The sequence below is a fragment of the Sturnus vulgaris genome, chromosome 5 (genome assembly GCF_052056855.1).
Source record: "Sturnus vulgaris isolate bStuVul1 chromosome 5, bStuVul1.hap1, whole genome shotgun sequence".
Lineage (NCBI taxonomy): Eukaryota > Metazoa > Chordata > Aves > Passeriformes > Sturnidae > Sturnus > Sturnus vulgaris.
This window is the reverse complement of record NC_142247.1, coordinates 60,803,936-60,829,418: the sequence shown is the minus strand read 5'-3', so window position 1 is coordinate 60,829,418 and position 25,483 is coordinate 60,803,936. Positions and strand designations below refer to the sequence as shown.

At 36.7% G+C, this 25,483-nt stretch overlaps 1 protein-coding gene across 1 annotated transcript in view; it reads right to left on the bottom strand.

Annotated features, from left to right (window-relative positions):
* The window catches only part of COG5 (component of oligomeric golgi complex 5), a 176,958-nt gene that overhangs the window by 94,396 nt on the left and 57,079 nt on the right, over positions 1–25,483 (bottom strand). Inside the window, exon 7 of the mRNA XM_014868993.2 lies at positions 6,967–7,097. Within this exon, the coding sequence (XP_014724479.2) occupies positions 6,967–7,097 (131 nt within the window). The remainder of the gene's footprint in view (positions 1–6,966; positions 7,098–25,483) is intronic.

The window sequence follows — 25,483 nt, the reverse complement described above, 5'->3', positions numbered from 1 at the left end:
CTTTTAGACCAGAATAGTAACGGGAAAATTTTATTAGGTTCGGTTAATCCCCATGAAGTTTATCATTCAGATGTAGGATATAACTAATATATATTTGGAAGATATTTTTTGGTTGCTAGATGAGCCATACATTGCTGCATCACATCTTAATAGAATACTTCAAGGAAAAAATAATTTAGGTTTAGAGAAAACTCCTTCAGTAGTGCCATGCACCAGATGGCCAGATGAAGGAATCTGATTTAGCAAGTTAACAAGATCATGAAAACCATAACCATAAGACCAAAGATGAAAAATAAAATTGAATAATGCAACATAAGTCTATTTCTATGACAAAGAAACTTAAAGGTTAGGATACAGTAAAACTTGTGAAGACATTTAAACACATTAAGTGAAAATTCTCCATATGTATACAGAGCTACTCTAAAAGAAAGGATAGAAACAGTATAAGTTAGTAGGATTTTAATTAAACAGACTCATATGACATTGTGATCTTTCACAACAAAAGCCAGTATGACAGCTATAACATGTTGGAATAAGTTTTCTCTGTCTACACTAGAATTAGAAGATGCAGTAAAATGAGTGGTTAACATGAATTTAAATAAAAAGCTTTGGATTCCATACTCCATTTTCACTAAACAAAACTAGATGATTTAAAGTCAACTATAGCTACCACCCTCATCTTATGCCAAAAGTAGCAAGCAGGTTCAAATTTTCCTCTTCACATATAGTATACTTCAGTCTTCTTACTCTAGATTCAAATAATTGACTTCAAACTGAATAATCAGAAATGCCTTCTATTTCTACATCATACTGTAATCAACCACTTTATTACAAAATAACTGTTTCAGTCTAGTTTCCATTAGGATCTCCTGCAGGGAATCAAGAGAGTGGTATAATAAGGAAATATAATAACTACTGCCTAAAGTGTTCTATATTGGTTAAATTTTTGACGGTATCGAGGTTAGATTCCTAGCTTTCAAGATAGAAATAAATAATAGAATAAAAATTAGAAATAAAAAAGAAGCAATGATTACTTTTTTTACTTTAAAAAAAAGCATACTCTAGTAGCATTTCAACTCTAGTGATTCCAGGCTTTTTATGAGGGTAACCAACAGTACATGGATAAAAAGACAAATGGCTATGAGCCAGATTGGAGGGGTTATTTTCTCTTTTTTTCTACTTTATTTGCTATTCTAATGATAATTTTGTAATTATGCACACCTATGCAGTTATGTACATCTACATAACAGCAATCAATCCCACTGACATGCTGAAGTGCATAAGGGCTTGTATTATTTAAAAGGTATGACAAAATATGATAGCTAGTATGAAAAAGCAGCTAAGGGTGGGCAAAAAACATCTGGAAACTAAAATTGTGCTTTTGACTAGCACAGTACATCAGTGTGGGTAATGTAACAGATTCTAAGCTAAATAAACTAAAACTGAACATTGCAGAGGCCCCTACACAATCACAGGGCAACGAAATGACCCTGCTACAACATCAGATTTTGTTCTACAGTCAAGCTTATCTCCACTGAGCTGACAACTTCAGAAAGGCACATTCATGCACTTGCCAGTCCATTTCACAATGAAGCATTCATCTGAAGACGACACTAAACCAGCAAAAACCAGCAGGTATATTTTGATTTAAATCGAAGTGTTTAAATATCATGAACTGATCTAGAAAAAAGGATGTTTCAATGCAACACATACTGTTGCTAAAGTAGGCAAAATTGAAAGAAACTGCGAAACTCAAGATCACAGGATCCTGTCTAGACAGTCATGCCCCAAGAGCCATCCACACTTTTGGCAGCAATAATTAGAAGCAATTAGAAAATGCAACATTATTATATTTTTCCATGTTTCATCAAAAAAGTGATAAAGGGAGCCCAATGCCAACCGTTCTCAACACCTGAATATCTCAAACACCTTTAAGTGCATTTGCACGACTGGAAAATGCTGCCACAGGATAGCAAGTACATGTATTGCTTAAGATCCTTGATATTAGATTGAACACTGACCTATGATTAATTAAAGGACAATTTCACCAATCTTGCCATAACCCTGCAAGCTGTGGTAGATGAGCACTCAGCTCAGAGGGCCCTGAAATGAAATAAATTATGCAATTTCTTGATGATTGTGTCTGGAAAACTGGTCAATTATGTACATACTTTCTCCTCTAATCCCTTAGGGGATAAGAAACAAGACTTATTAGAGATCCTTGACAAGAGATTAAATGCTGGTCTGTAAGAGATCTCAGATTAATTTCACCAATTTTGCCATAACACTGCAAGATGTACTACACAAGCACCTAGCTTAGGGAACCCTGAAGTGAGATAAATTGAGGAACTCCTGGATAATCACCTCCAGAAAACTGGTTAATTATGCAGACACTTCATCCTCCCATCACTTTTCTCAGGCACTAAATAGCAGTAGTCAAAAACACTTATGCATATACATCTAGTTAGTAATTTTTAATGAAAAAAAAAGCTGCACTTGATCCAGAAACAACAACTGAGAGGAAAGGTTCAGTATGAAAAAGAATGTGAAACAAAATAATTCACAAAACAAATTCTTCTCAATGAATTACTAAATGAAAAACTCAAAATGCCCCCAAATATGCCCAAAATAACAACAGTACAAAGATGTCACACTGTGAATAACTAAGAAATTTTTGTTCAGATTATACTGTTTACCTGTCTATACAAAATCAGCATTTGAATAAGTGTCAGAAGTAGAGTTTAGGATTTATATCTCTATGTTATCTCTCCCTCTTCTTTATTCCACAAGGTTAGATTTACCAAAGCTCTTCATTTTGGAAAAAAAAAATCTACGTATTTTAAAAAAAACCAGCACACCCAATTTAAAAAAAGATACTTACTAGGCTTACACCTATGTTTTTTTTTCTCTAACATTATTAGGACATTTCCTTACATGATCACCAGAACAATTTCAATGACTTATCAGTGAATTTGACTCTCTCCAGATCCATGCTAGGCAGGTAAATAGATTTGTCCACTGGACAATAAAAACTGGACAATAAAACATCACATAATTTCTCTAAAACCTAAAAAACAAAAAAAAAAAAAGACCCCACAAAAAACCGAAGCAAACAAACAAACAAAAAAAATGCCCCCACAACTAGTCAGACATCTACAGATTCCTCCAGGAGACAAGGAAGGAAAATTTTTATTCTATGGTCAGAGATACAGAATGTTTCTGTAACATACAGAAAGATAAACTGTTTAAAGTGCAAACCCAAAATCTGAATTCTGCTGTCATTTCTACATGCACTAGACCTAAGTAGATATTTATATTTTAATCAAGCTTTAATGATACCATTGATACCTCACAACCTATATCCTAATTAATACAATTTATATCAGTAAAGTCACAAGCAAGAACAGAGGTTCCTAACATTTTACACATGCAAAAATCCATCCTTCTTACACCCATAGCTACTGTTTAAAGCACTGAACTAGCTCAGAACTAAGGTTACCTTTTGAGGGATGGAGAAGATGGAAAGGCAGCTCTTTCCTGCACACACACAGCCTGGCTCCTAAAGCTACCAATGCTGCCATAACCAGGGGGAGCTAAGTTTGGTTATCCCTGGCTGCAAGTCCCACACCAAGCATGGGGATACACAGCAGGAAGGGTTTGAAGCATGAGCTAAGTTGCAGAGAAAGTTCTCATTTTTAAGTATAGCAGACACAAAACTGTGTCTGGAAAAACTGTTCTATCTAGAATTGAGCTATGATAACCTTAACAAATTTCTCTTTTCCCCAGTAATTTCTTATTATTCAGATCTGCTTTACATAACATTGCTGTTGAAAACAGGGGTGAAGTGGTACCAAGAGCTAATCTAGATTCTTCAGCCTAGGGTTCACCATGGGAGCAAAAGAAATGATGGCGATGTTTCAGGTGGTTGCAAGATGCATAAATGTCTCTTTTAAAATTTTAAAGCAGAAAACATTGCTGGCCCTTCTGTTAGAATCAAGTTCTTGATGCACCTCTGCCAAAGCAGTCTTTCCTGCTTCCTATGCTATCTGCCATTAGCTTGCTTACAGTATGAAGGAGAGCTAGCAAGGCATTTAGGACTAGAAATAAAGATGGGATTAGAATCCATTTCCTTTAAATTGTTCTGTGGGTCATGAAAAACTATCTATCTGCTATGTACACTAGGAGCGCCTAACAAAGCACACAGAACAATTAAAGCCTGCCTGTAGCCACTGGTACCTATGTGGTCAGGTTTGCTATTATATATATTACTTTTGTCAACAACAGCAAAGAGAACTTACTCTTTCTAAAAGGATTAGGAAGGCAAGTGTGGTTTGCAGCTGTATAAGAGCCTGTTAAGTCTGGACATGCTGACAGACAGACATCTCCCAGATGGCAGCCTTAAGATTCCACTAGGAACAGGAGTGGAAGGCTTCACTTCTAAAGCAGTCAATGGCTAATGTCATATTTCCAAAGGGGGAAGAGATTTCATTTTATCTGAGAAATACACGAACACCACAGTGGTGGACATGCCATAAAAACATGAATTACACTGAAGAGAAAAAGACAATGTATTTCTTAGGTATAAGTATCTGCTTTCATGTGCTACTGCTGGACATTATCTGGGGGAATCTATGCACAGCTCATTAGCATGTGACTTAGACATCATTAAATAAACAATAAAAATAACAAAAATAGTCTCTATCCAAAACAAAGAGGATATATAAAAATTATTAAAGGAACAGTTTAGACTTTTGAGCTCTGTTCTTTTTGTCAGAGTAACTTCTAGCAGCATCTCTGAAAAAAAAGCTGAATTCTGGAGAGGACAGTCACCAAATTCTAATGACTTTGGTCTAAAAATAAATCCTTCCAGTCTTACTTACTAAAATGTTCTTCCACTTTCTGCTTCTCTTCTAGGTGGACACTGAAATACTCTAAAACTGAGACATAAGGGTAATTTTTCTCTTAAGGCGTTGCTGAAAAGTGCTACATGAAACACAGAAATACAGCTCAGGCTAACGCAGGCAACTGATCTCATGTATTATTTACACAGCAGATGAAAACAAGTGTGAAAATAAAACTGCATTTGCAAATATGAATATCAAATAACTGAAGAACCACCTGGATAAATACAGATGCACTATTCTCAAAGGTACAGACAGCTACCAGAATACATACTGGCAGGAAGATAGCTCATCTGAGGAATTCCGTAGTACCTAATGCAGGAGAAAAGATGAAGGTCCCATGTCCTCTTTAAGGAAATCTCAGGGGTTGGAAGGTATAGATGTAAATCAGCTTGTCAACAAAACACAATAACAGGAATCAAAGACATGCTATTCACCAGTCAAATTTCAAATTCTAGATTTCTTAGGCAATGCCTGCATGCGTATTTTCCAAAGCAAACTACTATTCTCAATGTTAAATTCACAAATTATATCAAACAACAAACCTGTGATGCATAACCCAACACCTCCTCATGAAAACATCCCCATTTCTGATATGACTAAGCACTAATAATTTTCTTTCAAACACTCTTCCATTTGTTGGAAACAGCCCCCTGGCTAAAGCACAACAGGCATATACTTTAATAATCTCTTGATTACCTGGAGACAGCCTGGAACACCTAATAAATCTGTCTATTTTTCAGGTGGAGTGGGATTGATTTCCCCAGGGTTTCTTTGTCAGTTCCATTTTAGCACTTAATATGAAGAGAAAATTATCAGAGAAGGTCAAATCTGACATGAAAAACTAGAAGGAGTTCACACTGATGAAGACTTTTGCTACATTTAAAATAAATGTCCACTTGCTGTTTCTTAGGCCCTATCTTCCGTCAATCTTTATTTAATAACGTATATGCTTCATAGCTTGCAAAAAGTGCAATCACAGCTTGGCAACATGCTCAAATAGCCAGAACTTTCAACACTAGAATAGTAATCAAGTGAAAAATGGGGTGGTTTTTTCCTACCACTTTGTTATCAGCAAATAGTCAAAGGTATTTACCACAACCATGACTTCTTACTGCAGAAAATTAGTTGAAATGACAGACCTAAGTAAAAGTTTGAGACTACCGATAATTTTCATCCTCAATTGTTTAATCAAGCCAATTTATTCCATAGGTTTTTTATTCTGTATATGTTCTATTTTCATGTCCATCTTCAAGAGCATCAACAGAGGCTATATTGACTTAGAGAGAAGTTTAACACTTAGTAAGAAACAGTATCAAAACGTCTTGAATAAGCCTCTTTGTTCTCTAAGATCCAAATTTGATAGAAACTTGTACCAGAATTCTCCTCTTACTCTGGCAATGAGGATTTAAAATACTTTGGGTTTTGAAGAATATTAAAAAGTATAGACAAAAGAACATTAAATTTTACAAAGGCAAGAAAATAGCACTAAAGATACTGCAAACACTTAATAGATGTAGCCAGGTTATTAAGACATCCATAATTACATCTAATATGAATGAATGTAATGATACATAATATACATTTTATATGCATATATTTATTATTTTATTTCCCTACAATGAATATTTACCTCAAAGTTTAAACTGCACTTTAAAGTTTTAATGCAAATCCTTCAAATCTTTTCAATATATTTCTACACAGTTAAAATGCAGAAATCTTCTTACAGTTTTAAGAAACTGCATTTTTCATATTTCTCTATAAAGCTTGGCAACATTGGCAGTGCTGTATATGGTGCTGAATGCATCAAGCTTTTATGAGTGCTTACAGTTCACCTACTTTCTTCCAAATTGCGGGGTCAGATTCTGCAAAATTTTATTCTTGTTAATACTGTATAAAACCAGTTTTGTCAATTTATTTGAATATAGCCATGTGTGAGAATTTCTCACGAGACTTTCTTCTTGTTTAATTTACACTGGACAGTGCTACACAAAGCAAAGAAATCAAGCTCAAATTCTTTAACACGTTACTTTTGAAAGGAAGTAAAGAACAAAGTGTATTTTACCTGAGTCTCCACACCTTGCTCAAGCAACCTTTTAGCCTGGTTCTCCACTTCAAGACGAGCTCTTGCAATAAAAAGCAGATCATTTTCAATTACTTCTATTCCAGACAGATCTATCCCTTGAGAAAGATAATCTATAAAAGCAACAAAACATGGATAAGCATGACATAGGATAATGGAATATTTTAAGCATATTAAAACATTTAAAAGTTACTGTCAGTTCCAAGGGACGTTTTTGTATAAACACTTGACAATACAGTACATCAAAGTAATGTCTTACACCAGAAAAAGTGAAAATCAGAGGATTATTACTTAAGAAAACCTGGATACTGAATACACTGAATTTACTTCAACACACTTCTCTAGACTCAGAGACTGCTGAAGAGGCACAAAACATGAGTTCTAAGAACTGCAGAATCAAAATCACAGGCCAAAAAGGGGCAAGAAGTCCTATCTTTGTCCCAAAGAATTAACTAGATGATTAAACTTTTCTAACCAGATGTTCAAATAAGCATAATTTGCTGAAAGATCTAAAATTAAAGATGCATTAAAAGGCTCAAATTATATTTCTTATATTTAAATTGCACGACTAAACATTTGCGATCAAACAAAAAAGAAAGGTATGAAGAAAAAGGAAAAAGGAAACAGGAAAAAGGAAAATATTTTTTTCCTTTTTAATCACAGAATTATCATAAAAAAATATTATCATCATGGAAATCACCATCAGCCGGATAGCTAGAGATTACCGGGCTGGACTGGCAACTGTAACAATAAAATCTACTCAAATTCAACTTTTCTTAATGACTTTTTTTCTTCTTTTTTTTTTTTTTTTCTTTCTGGATTTAAATTAATGCAATTCTCCATAACCAGGTAGCCTAGACCTTTACACTACTGCTTATCACCAAGATAATGAAGGACTGCTCTCATTTACAGGGTTTTCAACATTTTGCTTAATGAAACAGGTTTTCCACTGCTTTTTTGGAAAGATCAAATAAAATTAACAAAATAATGGCCAAGGCATTCACACAGTATCAGATTTTTCTTTCATAAGATGATGTTCCACTATTTCTATTTATAATCAGTCCTGTATGACTTCCTAATAAAGTTATCTTCCTTTTTGTCCTCACAGTAAGTTTATTAAGGCACAGACTTAAACATTTTAACTAAGCTAACTGAACTTTTAAATCTTTGCCAAATAACCTTTCACTTTCGTAGCCATTTATTTTTGTTTATTCACAATAAACTAATCTAATTCTCAGATCAATTTTAGCAATCACATGTTCACAACTGAACACAAAATTCCAAGTGAATCATTTCACAGCTATGTAGAGAACACCCCTGTATCTGCACATGAAAAATACTATATATGAAATCGAAACAAAAAGCTTACTGAAATACTGCATAAAGCTTAGTAAAGGCATAAAGAAATCATCTCTCTTAACAGTACAGTATGACTAATAGATTTTAGTCTACTAAGAATAGACCTGCAAATGCTTTTCCCCACATGCATTTGTTTAGAAATGGATCAGAAGGATCAAAGGTCAGCTGAGCAGGACAGCACAGGCAATTCATGCTGCCCTGTGTGCTGGTGTGTCTACATAGAGCTGCTTTTGCCACGCACCACAGCAGCCACACTCACCCCTTATTTTCCCTAAAACTTTTTGCTACAACTAAGCTGCATCTCTACAGGTGGTCTAGCATACAAATCCACTAATACTAATATTGGACTGCCACAAGTTTCAATGAGCAAGTGTCTTGAATGTGAAGACTAATTTTCTGACCCCTTTCTTTTAGCTGCACACAAAAAAAGGAGGAAAGCACTATCACAGATACACTCTACTGCCACAGTAAACTCTGAAGAAGTTTCTTGGAAACATGAGATTAAAAAAGGTGCAAATATTACCAAATATTTACACATACCACAAATACCAAAACTGCTGTGTAGTTCAGTTATGGCATAAAGTCATAATCTGGAAGCCCAGGCTGCCTAAACAAAACAAAATTAAAATATGGTTATGATCTCCTAAATCCACAGAAAATCTGAAGAAGATGACTAAAAAGGATACCGTTTCTTCCTGCTGTGTTTTATCTCAAAATCTAAATTAAGTCACTTCAAATGCTAAAAATCTAATCCTTCTGATGGTTTTAAGAAAAGAACAGAAAGACCATGCTGCTTTGGCTTCTCCAAACACCTCCATCTGTGTCTCCGACTGGCAGCCACCTCCTGCCAATCTGTTAAAATCTGCAGCTTTGCTCCACATTTTCTGCAATCCTAACAAAATGTCTTGAGACAATGCATTTCAGCAGGACTTCAGAACAGTGGGCTTTTCTAAAGGTTCAGTGGCTAGCTGCACTACTATAGATGCTCCTAGTTGCTATTCTAACAGTAAGGAAGCTCTAGCAATCACACAGTTTTCAAAAGAAAAGCAGTTTTCATAAGGACAGCAGGTCTATGTCAGAAACACCTGCAAGCGCTTTCCTGCCATTCTTATGTGAGAGCAGAAGCTGTAACACAGGCAGGGTATGTGCCTCTTGCTAGTTTTTGTCACCTACACAGACAACATAACATTAGAAACCTCTACACTGTGTACTCTCAAGAGTGATGTTGCTGCTCTGGACAGCATGATGAAACCAAGCAGAAGGACAGCTGACATAAGAGCAGCCAGATCATACCCAAAATACCTATGCATTTAAGATCTGATTTATTTAAAATACTGCAGAGGAACTCACACATTACAGCCAGTCAAGTTTAGTTAGTAAAGAAACCCTGTCAAGTGAAACACAACAAAAATGCTATCAGTTATTAACTCAAGGAGTAGCAAATGGAGGATTTTGCTTCCAGCACTTACTCTGTGTGATCATTTTTTCTATTTCTTGCCATGCACAGTCAGTCAATAACACTGTGGTCATGATCAGAGGTGAGTGGGACATGGGCTGTAAGGTACTTGTGTCTTCTTGTCAGGAATTAACCAAAAGCAATGGCTCACCCCTCATCTAGCACAGACTCTGGGGACTGGTGTCCAGTTTACAGCATGCCAGCTTTCCATTCTTAAAGCTCTGGAGTAAAATTATTAGTGAATTAACTCTAAAAGATTCAGTGAGTATATATAACAGACACTTCTCCCTTAAGAGATTTTAAAAACACATATATAACATTGTTATCTTTGGGAAGATTTGTACTTTTAACAAATTAGAACCTAAGTATCTTGTACCACCACGTGCCAGGGCTGGAGCAGCCACGAAGGCATCGCCCTCTCAGCAGCACCACAGGCTGCTCCAGCCACTTCTCAGCACAGCCAGAGGGCAAATTAGAGGAGGGAGCTATAGTCAGATAAACATTCCTGTATCTCTCATCCCTCTGATAATTCTACTTCTTTGTATAGGTTCGTGAACATAAAGGCAAAACCTTAACTCTCTAATAGGGTGTTGGTATTGCTTCCCTTCTATCACACCCTATTTAGCTTGGAAAGCACAGCTGGAAATTACTTTCTAAGAACTTTAAATACAGACTACTGGCTGAATCATTTTCTTGAACAAAAATATGTATGTCAAGGCAGAATACACTAAGACCTAGGAATAAGTGACATATATAATCTACTTCAGCCTACCAAAGGGTTGGAACTTTGTATTTTTTAATAAAACACATTTTTGTCATTACAATTCTAAATTTTTTGATTTACTAAGCCTGAACAACTTTTCTAATCTACTGTTTGAGATGCTGCTTGAGAATTCATTTTTAAAGCAATATTTCCCAGATAGTTATGTAAGAGAAGTTTCATAGACAAATAAATCCAATATGCAGATAGTACATTAGGCAGAAAAATTATACTTTGAACAACACAGTTAGCTTTCCTTAATCTAAGGGACTCACCAACAAGATTCTTTCTATTATGTGACCTCATTTTTAAACCTCAAATACTTTTTTTGTGATAATACAGAATCAAGATTAGAAATCAAAACTTTCTGTAAGCATTAAAATATATTTTGGAACAGAGATAACTATGAGGCTAGCACCCTTATGAGGTCCACAAAAACTGTATTGTGTTCTTTATATAGAATGAATTGATTCTGAGCTTTTGCTAGAAATTAGAGAATCAACAGGAGACTACTGAGAACAATCAGGTGCACTAACAAAGAGGAAAACAGAAGACAGTAATAAACCAATGTGATTAAGCTGCATGACTCAAGAGGCTACTTGAGTCAAAAGAGAAACCCTTCTGTGCTCTGAGCACCAACCTCAGTGACACTAATAAAAAGGGGAAAAAAAGAAATTAGAACATCTGAAGTGGATTTCCCAGGAGCAAACACCTAAGATCTGCAGACACACAACTTCCCTCAAATGCAAGAATCCACTGACAAATTAAGAGGTGTTCCTTGGGAGACTGAGAAGGGGGGAGAGGATATAAATGGAAAAGAACCTATTCCTGAAATTTTAAATAAAATAATAGAATGATAAAATCACAGATCTTTGTTTTCCTGTTTGAGGAAGGTTTGAGGCTTATTTCTCTTACATCGGTCATTTGTTTTACTTGATTCTGCAGTCTTAGTTGCAGATAATGTTGGTGATATCTGTCCCCTAAGAAGATACTTCAATTTTTTCACAGTGAAGAAAAATTACAATTTTTGAATAAACTAATAATTTAAATTCCAAAAAGTCAACAGGTCCAAATGATGGGATTTAAGTATGAAGAATATGAGGGGCTTTATCAAGATGATGAGAGATTCATCAAGAACTATCATAGAAGACTCATGTGTACATTGGTAGAAGATGTTCATGAAACTGAACCTAAACTGCTATTGGTAATATTTGTTTTTGTTATCTTCCATGGTCTTAATGGACATGTTAGTCACAGCAGTAGCTACTGAACAGAAAGGACATCCTGTTTGCCTCACCTGTATCTGAACCAGCAACCCAGGATGCTGCTGGGCTTGAATATGTCAATTGGTATGTTTTTCTCAATGCAGCTAATTTAAAACCAAAGCCCTGAGAAGAGAGACTGAGATCCCAATACCTCAGCAGAAGACCAATGCTCACCCTTTGGTGAAAGCAACCCAAGGTTCTACAGTGTATCTCTAGTCTCCAGGTGGAATAAGCAAACACCCTACCTTAAAGAACAGTCGTCTGCTGCTTGGAGACACATTTGCCATGCAATTGATGCATATAGAGCAAGTGGGGAATAGCAAGAGCAGGCAAATTACTAAGTGTTCAAACTGGAAGCTGATGCCTCCAAAAAGAACCTTTCCTTATGTTCTGTTTTAACCAGACTAATTCACCACTTAAGCAGAAATGACTGCCCCACATTCTTCACCAGGCACCAAAGTACCTGTTGAAGCAAGCTTCATATTAAGCCTTTAAATCAAGTGAAAGGGATTCCACTACCAGTATTATTAAACAATATCTTACAGCTATCTTATGAAACTTGAGCTCTTCAGAAAATGATGTTAATTTCTATCAAAATTGCATAGATTACAATGCCTTGTAAACTGTTCAAAATAAAAATCTGATTGCTCTATACTAAGTGCCAAACATAGTGTGATATATTTTGAATATACTTTTTTAAATTATTGACTTCGAATATTAAATTTTTAATTTTGATTTTTTTCTGCAGGTATTAGTAATTCCTTATTAAAGAGGAAGAAAAAAATTATTTTCCTAAAATGCCAGTTAGTTAAAAAATCTTGGTATCTTTCTTTCCATTTCCTATATGGCAAAATTCCTGCAAAAGTTTCTTCAGTGAAACAACAGAGAATAAAATCTGTTTGTGTCACTAGAGTGCCACTAAGTTCCTATGAAATCTGATCCTCATTTAAGCAATTTCTACCATCTTAAAAATTAACTACATGTATGCATAATACATAAGATTTCAGTTTTTAGCTGTTTGAGCAACGTTAAGTGAGTGAAAACTGTCCTGCTGGAGACAGAAACTGAGTGGGGTCCCTTGGCTCAGCATCTGTTTCGTTTTCACGGACAGCACATTAACACACTCTTTCTGTTTAAGTCAGAAAAGGGAATAGTAGACAACCAGGTATAGTTTCTGATAGTTTCTGATTCCTAGTGATGGGGAACATGAAAAAATAAAAACAGAGCAAAGCACTTCTCAGCTCTTCATTTCAACCCAAAACTGGTTTCATTTTATAGAAATAAGGTCAGCAGTACCAAAACCAAACTGGTAGAAAGCATACAAGTCAAAGAAAGCAAAATTTGAACTGCTCATTTAAACACAAGCAATTAACCTCGTACTGTAAAACAGACCTGTCATGTATGTTATATTATTATAGAATGGCTTGCTCAGAAGGGGCCTTTAAAGAAAATGTACCTTCCATGACATCATGTTCCTCAAAGCCCTGTTCAGCCCAAACTTCAACACTTCCAATGATGGAGCATCATCTTACCTGATCAAAGCTTTACTTCAGAAGAAAACTGAAAACTCAATACTCGAATTCAGAGACCATGTAGGTATGAAAAAATTGAACATTTTCTAGCATGTTAAAACAAAGGGGAAAGTTTTAAGTGTAAAGGAACGTTTGGAATAAGAAAGAATGGGTTGTCATCCTGCACTTGGGATCAGTTTTGTTTCCTCCAAAAGATTGTTCCTGGGGTTTTTTTAATAGAATATGGTTTATGTTAAAATATTTAGTAATGCTTTAATAATAATCTATGTCCAATCCTATCTACAGAGGAAGCCTGCTGCTTCTCTCTAGACTGCATGCAAAAATACAAAAAACCACAATCTGAATTGAGAACAATTCTGGGGGAGCAGTGAGGAAGACTGACTAGCTATTTTTAAATTAAATTAAAGCTGCATTTAAGTTGTCTTGATGGAAGAGTTAATTCCTACTGCTCTCTGGGCTAGAAATCAGATGCCACGCAGGATCTGGAACTGATGGAAATGAGTTTGGTATCTATTTTTATCATCATCACTGACTTAACAATGAGCACCAAATTTTGGAGACATTCCTGTGAAAATGCCATGATTCAGAAAATAGCTTAACACACCAAGACAAACACTACTTAGGTCTAATCACAAGTTATACCACACGACTCCCACACTCACTGAGGACTAAAGCAAGAGCTGTTGAACTCCTTTAAGGTTCCCCTTCCCACGCACCATTAGATCTCCCCCATCCCTCCCCCTCAGCCTGGAGCACAGACTCACAACCTTACTTCACCACGACCCACTAAACCTGCTGCTTTCTGCTGTGCCTGCATTGCCAGGCTCCAAGGGGAGCAGGCAGCAGCCCCACATCCAGCTGGTGGCTGCTTAATGCCACTCTTAGTAACCCGGGTGACAGGACAGAATTAACCCTCTGTAAGCTTACGGGCGACAGCAATTTGAGGAAGTGCTCAGCGCCCTGGAGAGCAGGGCTGCCATTCTGAAGAACCTTAGCAACCTTGAGATAAGGACAGGAAAAACTATTATGAAGTACAACAAAGGTGAATTAAGTCCTGTTCACCTGGGATGGCACAGCCCTGTCCACACAAGCAGGTTGGGCGCTCGCTGGCTGCAAAGAAGCTCTCAGAAACAGACCCAGAGGACAGAAAATGTAACTTAAACAAGCAGTACATCCTCGTGGCAGAGGCAGCCAGCTGTGTACCAGACTGGGTGTACCCAGCAGGTTGAGGGAAGTCATTATTCTTATTATTTGGCACTTGTAAGGCCACTGTACTTTGTGCCTCCCTGTAAAACAAGAGACAATGACAAATGAATCCAATAGGGAACCACCATGACAGGGGACTGAAACATGTGAGTGTGAGGAGAGGCTGAGAGAACTGAGTCTGTTAACTTTGAAAAGAAATGATTAAGAAGAGATCTAACTGCATCTTCTGCTACCTGACAGACAGACCTTTCTCAGAGATGCACAAGAGGCAAGAGATACAGCCTGCAGCATGAGAAATTCTAGTTAGACATGGGGGTAGAATACTGTACTTATTGTTCCCTATACCTTAGCCATGGAGGATATCAACCTGCAGGAATCCACACACTCTATTTTAATATAATTAAAATTAATAAACTGTAAAACATTAGGATCTAGAACTCTAAAAATCACCGTTAGCTTAAGATTTCCCTCAAAACAGGCTGATTTGAGAAAACTCCCTCAAGAGCTCCCAAAACATTTTTAGTAAATAAAACTGCATTTTTTTCCTAAATTCTCTGTGATAAAATACTCACAAAGAACTGTAACATTCATGCCATTCATCAATACTACTTGGGTGGAGTTGAAATCAACTTCACCCCAAATATTCTATCTGATCTATGGCCTAGAAATCAGAAAATATTAGAAAGAAAATTTCTTACACCAGTGGCCATAAATTACAAACATAATCTAGGTCTGTAACACAAAACAAAAGTTATAATCATGGAAAAAAACCCCAGTACCTATGTAACTTAAAAAGTCCATGCTTATTTTGACAATTAAGACTGTTCATTAAAAATCAACAGAAAAAAAAAAACAGTTCACCACAATAAAATCTTGAAGTTTAACTTAGACACTGCACAGATAAGGAACTGCTCTTCAGATGTATGTGGACATTCAAAATTAAATTTATTCTGGCAACAATGCAATAATACCTCTACAAGTCAATACTCCTCTTGGGCTTTTTTTGGAGCAAAGTAAAAATAAAATATGTTGCCAGTAAAAATCTAGTTGTCCTATTTCGGTTTTGAACAGACTTCATAGCATCACAGATGCAAAGCAAATGTACAGCATGTGTGAAAGAGATGAAAATAGAAAGGGGGACAGAAAGGTATAATATGGAGCAGGAGAGAGATGTAGCCCAAGTGGGGCATTACAGAAGAAATTAACTTCAGCTTTGAAAGAGTTGAGAAAAACAGAATGATGAAAAAAAACAGACAGAAAATTATGAAGGAACGTAGTGAAAGGATACAAATAAAGATCAGTTCATACAGTTTGGTTTTATTGATCTGTAAGAATAATTAGTGCCACCATATGTTTTCCACCTTGACAAGTTCCTCCCCACCCTCATCTAAGCCCACACCTTGGTTCTGCTTGTTCATTACTAAGGTCAGTGATAATGCTCATTTCTGCTCATACTTCAGGAGAGCATCCAAAACTGGAAACCAAAGAGGTGAATAAACCTTGTTTTTAATAAATTTCATGCAGACAGTAATCAGGATTTTTACTGTCTTGAAAATATTTCTTGAAGTCTCAACAGGTGAACAATAAGTAGTTATTGAAATGGAGCATCATATCAGTATATAAAATGAAGCAGGATGAAAAGAATGTACTCTCATATTTATCAGAGATAACTGCATTGAAAATCTATTGCAACTGCACCATAACCTCATGTAAAAGAATTATGCCCTTCCAAATGGAGTGGATGAAGTAAACCATCTCTTTCCTGAACTAGGAAACTGAGATAAGGACTCACCTAAATAAAGGTATGTGACTTTGGCTGCCTTTTGTTTGCCTAAGTTAGCATTGCAACCAAAGCCATGAAAGCCAGCAAAATAAGTTACGAGCAGAGATATGCAAAACATAACCTAAATTTACATGCTGGCCTGAACACACCATTCTTTTTGGCAGCTTTTATATATCATTAATATGTTATTATTCAATAGCTAAGTAGAATTCCTCATTATAGAGCATTATGTAAACGTGTGATGATTCAGTTTCCATCAGTACCCTCCCATGTTGCAATAGACCATGCAATGATAAAAGAAAATGAAGGAAAATGATGATGTGTCTCAAGATTATTAGTCAAAAATAACTTCTTTCAAACATCCCACCAGTTGCAGAGAAGGCAAAGATGGCTGACTCTTCGCTGAATCACTGCCTTCAAAGGAGGGCACGGGAGATTTTGGTTCATTTGTGAGTTTCAATTAATGACACCAATGGTTATTGACCTAATTTTTGAATACTTTACACCTGGATAAAGGTATACATGGACAGCTACAGACTTACAGGTCTACAAGTCTACAATTACCATCCCGAGCTAGATAGTTTGCATTTAATTATTTCTTTTTCGTGATATATATCCTATCTTTTTTGAGTTTATATCATGATTTTTGCACAAATATGTGCATCCAAAAATGTAGACTGCCCATGAGAGAACACAGGTAGTTTCTAACATACACCTGTAAATGCCAGGAGATACTTTAGAATCAGTAGTGCTATAGTGCTATATAATCAAAGTAATAAAAAAAAATCATGCTTGCTTGGCCCCTGCATAAGAGGGAATAGTACTTTTTTTTTTTACTACATATATATAAGCTGCAAATATTTCTTTCATATTTCTCTCTCCTTATGGGTCTCTCCTGCCTCTTTTCAACACCCACCATTCACCCTTTCATACTTACACCTTCAGGAAAACATTTCTGCAAAAGCAGAACTGCATTTTCTTTAGTAACTGCTATGTTAACTCCCTCAGTACTCTAGAATATATATAATTTCTGTCTTCAATAAATGCATATCTAATTCCTCCCACCCCTCACTTGTCATATCATCAATAACTTCCTGCAACTGGCTGCAGATTTACCTGTTTTTATCATCTTTAGAGTCAACAGATGCTGCACAGATTATAAATCACACAGGTTTTATGTACCTCAGATACTTTGTAGAAGAACAAAGTGAACCTTGTGTTTGTTATACAGAGTGTTTCTGTACACAACCTGAACATAACTGCAAGATTTTAAAACCTTGAAATATAACTTATCTCCTACAGCAAAGTCTTTTTGAAATTTAGAGATCAGCCTATGGCAGAAATCTGCCCAGTCTGCCAGAATTCTTGCCAACTCTTCTAGCAACAACAAAACTAGCAACGGTACTAAAAAAATAAGCAGAAAAAGAATGTTGTTTGAAAGCCAAACTGAACCTAACAGTGTTCATATTCCAAGCACTTGCATTTGAAGTTAGCCTGCACAGATGCCAGTCTATTGACCTTTCAGCTGGAATAGTATTTAACCACAACACAGACTGACAGCACTTGCCTCTGACGATTCTTTAATACCTTCTATTTTGTACAATTTGGATAGTGAAACTGAAAAAATAAAGTTTAAAAACCTTTCTTGTCCCCCCTATAACATTCATTGCATTAGATAAAAAAGTTATCTAGATGCAAATTGATCAACTATTACTTTCACCCTTAGCACTTACTGTAAGGTTTAGCTGTACCTGCACTAACAAGAACACTGGGAAGCTGAAGGAAACATCACATCCTTCCCAACCTACCCCACACAAGCTGCTCCATTAGTGATCACAGCCTCCAAGCCTGACACATCATGCACTCAAATCATTGCCCAGCTGCAAACACCAGTGGAAGGGAATTAGAGCAGCCTACCTGCACAGCTGTTCCTCCAACACGGTACAAAAGGGAACAAACATCTACAGCACGCTCCAGGACTGCCACTACACAGCTGTGGCACATACCTTTTCTGCTACCTGTAAAAGCTCTTTGGCAACTGTTGGTTCTGGGATTTTTTTTTTTATTTTATATTTACAAATATATATATATATATATATATACACAAAGAAGGGCACAGGACTGCTGGAGCAGCTGACTCGAATGAGATCTTTCATGTACACTGACCATTCTTCTCTACAAAATCACATCGTGTTAAAATTAGGAAGCACATGCATGTGTGAAAGTTGAAAATTACCATGGATTAAGATATCACAAAAATGTACTTGTCTTCTCAAAATGACTAAATATCAGCATAAAGAGAAGCCATTGTTTTTATTCTATTATTTCGAAATGGATAAAAACGAAAAGCTAAGTCTTCTCTAATACAGTACCGATGACACATTTGAGTTCTACTATCATTAATGTCACAGAGACATAAAATTAAAAATCAGGATCTATTGTAGCTGAGTTCAAAGTAATGAGCTAAATGCTAAAAATATAAATCCCTTTTTTTTAAAGTTTGCATATCCAAGGAAGCAAACAATAAGTTCAGGCAAGTCTTTCAGTCATTAAAGGCACAAATTGTTAACAGATGGGTGAAAACATTTTATTTAGCAAGTAACTGTTATTAAATAAATAATGTGGGTATTTTCTTTGTAGAATTTCATCATTATCTATGAGCCAATTATTATTACCTACATCTGTCAGCCAATTGTATCTAATAATTAAGACAAAAGACTTGAATGGACAAAAAATGTGGTGCTTGAAGAACAAAATATGTTTAGCAATTTAATACTTAAAAATAAAATTGAGAAAACATACAGATGCATTGTGCACTCACATGATTTTATCATAATTTTATTACAGTTCTAATTCTAAATAATATTTAGTCTGATAACAGATTTTTCTCAAGCCTTACAAAGCATAATTTGTGACATTTACTGCTATAGTTATGAATTATTTCAAGATCAGGAAAGAAACAGAATCTTCCCTAAAAATAATAATATTGTTTAAATTAAACAACTTTTCCTTCAGGAGGGAAAAAAAAAAAACAGGGAAAACCCAATTTTTCAGTATCATATACTGAACTTTCTAATAGGAACCCAATCCTGAAGAAATTATTACACTGCACCCCAATTAAGATTCACATTTTTCCAACATCCAGAAAGTGCATTTTGCCAAGCAAACAAACAAACAAACAAAAAAAAAAACAAAAAAAAAAAAGAAAAAAAAAGAAAAAAAAAAAAAACAAACCCCCCCAAAAAAACCAAACCAAAACCTGAAAATAATTTCAGCAGAAAATTAAATGAAGATTATCAAGGGTCTTTACAATTAATGATATTGATATATTCAAAACTATCACCGAAACACTGAAAATCAAGAAGCAGCAGCAGAGTCTTAACTGGAAACATGACAACACATGCAATTCTAATATGTAAGAGTTATTACTGTCAAATATATTATCTCTGGGATATCTCAGCTAGCAGTGTATAATCTCTACTACCGATGCTAAGAGATAAGCTGCTAGATCAGCTGTGCTCTTGGCTATTAGGTTCCATGACTGGATTTGGCCCCCAGGTTAGCCAAGCTCCTGCCAAGCTCCAGCTCCTTCCAGCACGGGGTGCTGAGCCCAATGCATGGACAACTTGGAAAGCAAAAGCTCCATGGAGCAACAGTTTATGGTTTAGAAATACTATGAGCAACAAGCATTGTGAGTACTGTTATGTTCAATAATCCTCACTTTCTGTTTCTTTTCCATTAACTATAAAACAAGTCATGGAACTCATGGAAACATTTAGCAATCATTGCTTCCCATGGTAACTGAAACATGCACTGAATGGGGCAGCAACTTTGGGCTGTGAACTTGCCATCTGACAGTTTCAGTTTTTGGGCTTGTAATGGAAGAGGGTGACTGTTCATTGTGTACCTTTGCTCCTCCTGCAGCATTCATGACTCCATGGACCTCCATGACAATTGCCCCATGGCCATTTTAAACTCATTTATAGTGGGAGACCATTGACAGCTGACTGACATCTCCACCCTCACCCTACAGCAGGAGCGTTTGCCATGTATTCCTTCATTGGATAATCCTGGGGTTAGCAAGTAATGGATTTACCTGACACCACATAACTATGTCTCTGGCACAAGAATCCCAACAGAGTTACTGATGGATAGCAGCCACACTCTCTAACCACAGCAGAGCCAGCACAGTGCTGAGTCTGAGCCTGACCCCTCTGGGTATTTAATGACCCTAAACACCATGCAACGAAAGAAGTCACAAGTTCTACCAATTGAGAAGAACAACAAGTCCATGACCATTCTATCAAGTAAAATTTCGGATTCACTTAATTGTTTTTATGATCTTCTTTGCCATTTTATTTGCAAACTAAGTACATAAAAAAGATACCTTTTTCTTAGAAAAAATACACAAGGAAAGCATTGCAAGATGAACATTTGTAGAAACTTAAGTCTTGGGTACTTTGGGTACAGCTGCAAATTACTTTCTGTGTGTTACACCCTCTAAGAAAAAAAAAAAAAAAAGGTTAAAATAAAAGTCAGAAACAGCAGACAGGGAAAAGTTACAAGTCCTAAATTCATAAGTACATCACACAGAGACACATGTAAGGTGCCTTGTTTTTGTGGCTGGAAATGGCCAGAAAATAAAGAGCAGTAAGAGCTGCTCCAGAATATTGGATCCCCAAAACCAACTTTCACTAAAGCAGCCAGAGGCACCAGTAAACAGCCTCAGTACGAAGTTTGGCTTGACTACAGTGCCCTTTAGAAGAGGAAGCAGATTGGTTTTGGATGCTTGTGTACCTATTGGATTGCTGAAATGGTGAGAAAGTGGCAAACAGAAAGCATCAGAAGGGCTGTAAGGTCTAACTACTCCAAAAGCATCAGCAAGACACGGCAGCACACTGGGGGTCAACACTAGTCAGTCATTCTCAGTACAAAATGCATTTTTCAAGGCTTGAGAGCCTAAAATACTGACAAATTCCAGCTACTGAGCATCTTAAATAAACATGGCTGTCTTGGTACTTTTATCACCGAAGACCTGCAGCATGGCAGAATGGACAGAGCTCAGCGACAGCCACTGCAAATTGCTGCTTACAGCAGGACTCCTCCCACCATGTGAACCCCATTACATCACTACTTTATAGCACGTTCTGTTTTCTGATCCAATTAAAGTCATTGCAAGTAATTAAAAAGGCAGGATTAGCTGACTGCATTTCAGGAGACATTACACAGATCATACTTGTAAATAAAATGGCTTTTTAGGATTGGTTGAAGTAGAGGATCCTGGCAGAGGCTCGTGTTAGCAACGATCTTTGAGAAGCAGAGTCACTCACCAGGTCAGCAGCCCTGGCTACTCCCGTGATGACCAGGACAGCCACCAGCAGGCTGCTGCAACTGCTCCCATGGATCTCAGCTTCTTCACCCTCCAAAAGCAAGCACTGAAGAGGGAATAAAGCTCTAGACTACAAGAATACAAGCGCTCCAGATTTAACAGAACTTCCATTTGATTTACACAAATGATCTAAAAATGAAAAGTGCAGTCTCTGCAAGGCACTGACTTTAAAAATCCACGTATTTATGCTATCATAAATGAGAATTCAAAATTAAATGCATTTTATAAGACATTTCAGTAACTGCTTGGAAGCTGATACTGCTTCCTATTTAAAGAAAAAATATATTTTGATTATGTCAGACTATGTTATGAAATAATTTCAGAGGGAAAAGCAAGTAAGGCCCATTTGTCACAAACTGGACGAAAACTGGACTTCAAAATGTCAAACCTTCCCAGAAAGTAACAATTCCAAGTTTCATTTTCTAACTCTCCTGAAGATTCATTTTCAACCACAAAGTTAATTATGTTTGATCTGAATTCAGTGAGTAGCATTAGGGATGAAGGCAAATTGCGGGAGTAAGGAGAAATCAGACAGGTCTTCAAAGTCATTCTAGGTAAGACAGAGCACTCCTTAGGAGCATAAGGCTTCAATAATACAATTTTGTACTTGATAACAGGAAATAGGAAAATAATTTCATTGGCTCATTTACAGAATATCAGTTTTCCATCATCTCGTATACAAGTAGTGGCTTGTAAGAAGAAAGGAAAATAGAAGAGGGGTTGATGGGCAAGTATTTAAAAATAATCACTCAAAAGTTCACACACTACAAGAAATGATGGAAAAATTCTGTATGAAGTCTGTTGCAAGGGTAAAAATAAGTAGAACACAATTCTCGTTTTAGAAATAGAATGAGGCGAAAAAACTGAAATTGAGTATCAAAGGCCTGCAGCAACTAAGAGGAGGGATGTCTGTGTGGGCTGACAGAGGGAATTATTTAAAGTTAAAAAAATACCCAAACCACCAAAAGTACATTTCTGAGAAAAGAAAAAACAGGAAAAGAAAACACCTCCTTGGTTCTTGATAAAGTAGAACATTTCAGAATACTTATCCATGCTTCATGTTTTTGAGGAGTCCAAGTACTGTTTGCACATATATTCTTCATTCTACCTTCACTCTCCAAGTACCCACTCATGCTGCTGTGAGTCTCAGCCTCCCTCACCCTTTGCCCCCAGTAAAACTGGAAAATATGGTGCATAGTCAGGAAAGAGGAAGCAGAACATGGAGAGGGGGAGAGAGGGATCTAACCCCTTTCCTTCTCTAGAAAACAACAAAGGGAAGCATCATCAACAATAGAGTTAAGAGCTAAAAACTGAGTCAGTCCTCAAGAAACCATGGCATAGCTCTGTTTCCAAATAACATTGGTATGCATGTTTTACTGTGTTTCCCTGAATCTATCCCTGAAATTCTACAGAACTCTTGCAATGCACTCCCCAGGTTTTCAGAGTCCTGAAAACTAAAGAGGATCTATAAACTTCAGGTTTTCAAACTTTATCGTGATAACAACATCTAAAACTGTGGAAATACAAAAAAGTAGGATGAGATTTTTCAATTCTACATTGCCACAAGCTAGCAATACAGCCATGGAGGCATAGTACTTACTTTCCCTTTCCAGAGAACATGTAGCAGCTGAGACAGATCTTCAAAGGTATTTTTTGAAAAAACAGGGGCATGGTATGAGGAGTCTGGGCTTAGTAACAAAGGATGCTATAGTATCCCCACTTTCAAGTGACATGCTTTATGGAGTAAGGTTAAGGAGCTGTTTTTCAGCTACACTTTTCTCACTGCCTCCTCCTGAAAGTGATTGCTGCTGGCTCCCCTCCAGCGAGGGCTTGAGAGGAATCAAACGATTCACTGGTGAGAACTGCATAGAGAGCCTGCAGGCAGAGGTAAGACAGAGAGCATCTTAATGGGGAAAAAACTGCAGATCAGAGAGTTCTCTCATGTAAGAGAAAACATACTGGAGACACTGAAGGGACTTGAGAATTACTGGACACCGGAGGATTAAATTACAGAATTCTCCTATCCCCTTTCACACAGCAAGGACAGGAAAAAAAAGAACCCCAGATCTACATACACCTTTTACCAGAATTTCACCAAATCGCAGATCAAAAAAACTTCCAAACATCTCTTGTCAGAAGGATTTTGCTTTGCAAATGTGTTTAGAAATTGGTAACTACCTGACTCATCTCCACCACAGAAGAGCTATTTAATGGTGTTTTACTTGTCACCTGTTATCAACAGTGTCCTTTGAACCCAGTTTGAGACTACAGAGCACAACATAAATCTGCCACAGCTTTTTGGCACTTTCTGCCAAGTACTTGCTCATACTCTGCAAAATTATGCAGACTATTAACCTTACATAAATTTTAAAAGTCTGTGTCTTCCCAAAGAACATGCAGAGGGCAGACTCATAAAAGTTCTTCAGAGCATGACCAGAACCAAAACAGACAACGAAGAACCATTAAAACCTCCACCTAAATTCAGGTACAGCAATGCTGTGGAATTCCTGTACAAGAAAAAAAGTCTAGGAAAACAAAGGGTGCTGCAACACTTGAATTACTCTACAAAAGCTCTCCTGGAAGGAGAGACATAAACCTTAAGTCTCTCTGCTTCATCATCATCCTAGCTGAGCACTCACAACAAAGGAACACCCAGGTCTTCGTCAATTAAGAAATGCATTTACCAGATAATCCTAAATATTTCAGTATGAAACAGCACATCAACCCTAACAAATTTTTTCTTTATGTACAGCACAAGGTTCCTAGAAGATTCCAAAGTAATTTTTTTAATACTAAGTCAAATATTAATGTAAATATTTCTAAGAACTCTTAGCTTCTAGTTCCAATTTAATTATTTTATAGACTTACTTAATATGTTATTGCTTAATGTGCTTAAAATGTTTTGATTAGTTCAGTCAATGTTGAACAAAGAAAAAAAAGTGCAAATGACTTAAGAAAACTGTTCTTCATCTGGAAACAGTTTTCCAACACACAGTGATAGGTTTTCTGCCCATCTGTTAAACCAGCCCCATCAAATTGTTTTGAGGACAAAAAAGGGGGATAGAAAAAAAAGACTCACAGTATTCATCATGACTCACCAAGTATTTTTCACCAGCTTTGCTTACTAAAGTGTAAAAAACGTTGATTCTATATTCTGTTCTTAATACATATTAAATCCAGCTCTAGATTAAAAACTTTTCTTAGTGCACCATCCTGGGATGAAGTGAAAGGTCTATAGCATTTTTATGCCAAATAAAGCCCAAGTGTAGGAAAGGGCTTCTGCTGGTGCAATGTATCCCATTTCATTCCAGAGCTAACATAGCCTGACTTGGCAAAAATGCATTTACACCATTATGTGTGTGCTGGAAGGAGTATCTGGAAGAGCCATGACAGTAAAACTTCTCTAGAGCAGCCCAGATCAAAGCTACCCAGGCACCTCAGCACGGAAAGAGCACAAGGCCAGGGCACTGCAGCCCGAGGCTCTGCAAGAGGCACTTACTTGGATTTCCAGCCGCGCCCGAGCACGCACCGCCAGGCACACAGCGAGCCGAGAATTAAGAATGATGCTGTCACACAGCAGTGCATGGGCTGCTGCTCAGAAAAAGTCTATTATAAGCAAGCTGATCTTCAGCACAGCTCACAGTGCGATCAAACTGCTCTGCTGTGAATTAGGATTTCCCCAGTTCCCAGAGTAAACAAGCAAACAAACAAACAGAAAAAAAAACCAAAACCCCCAAATAAACTACTGA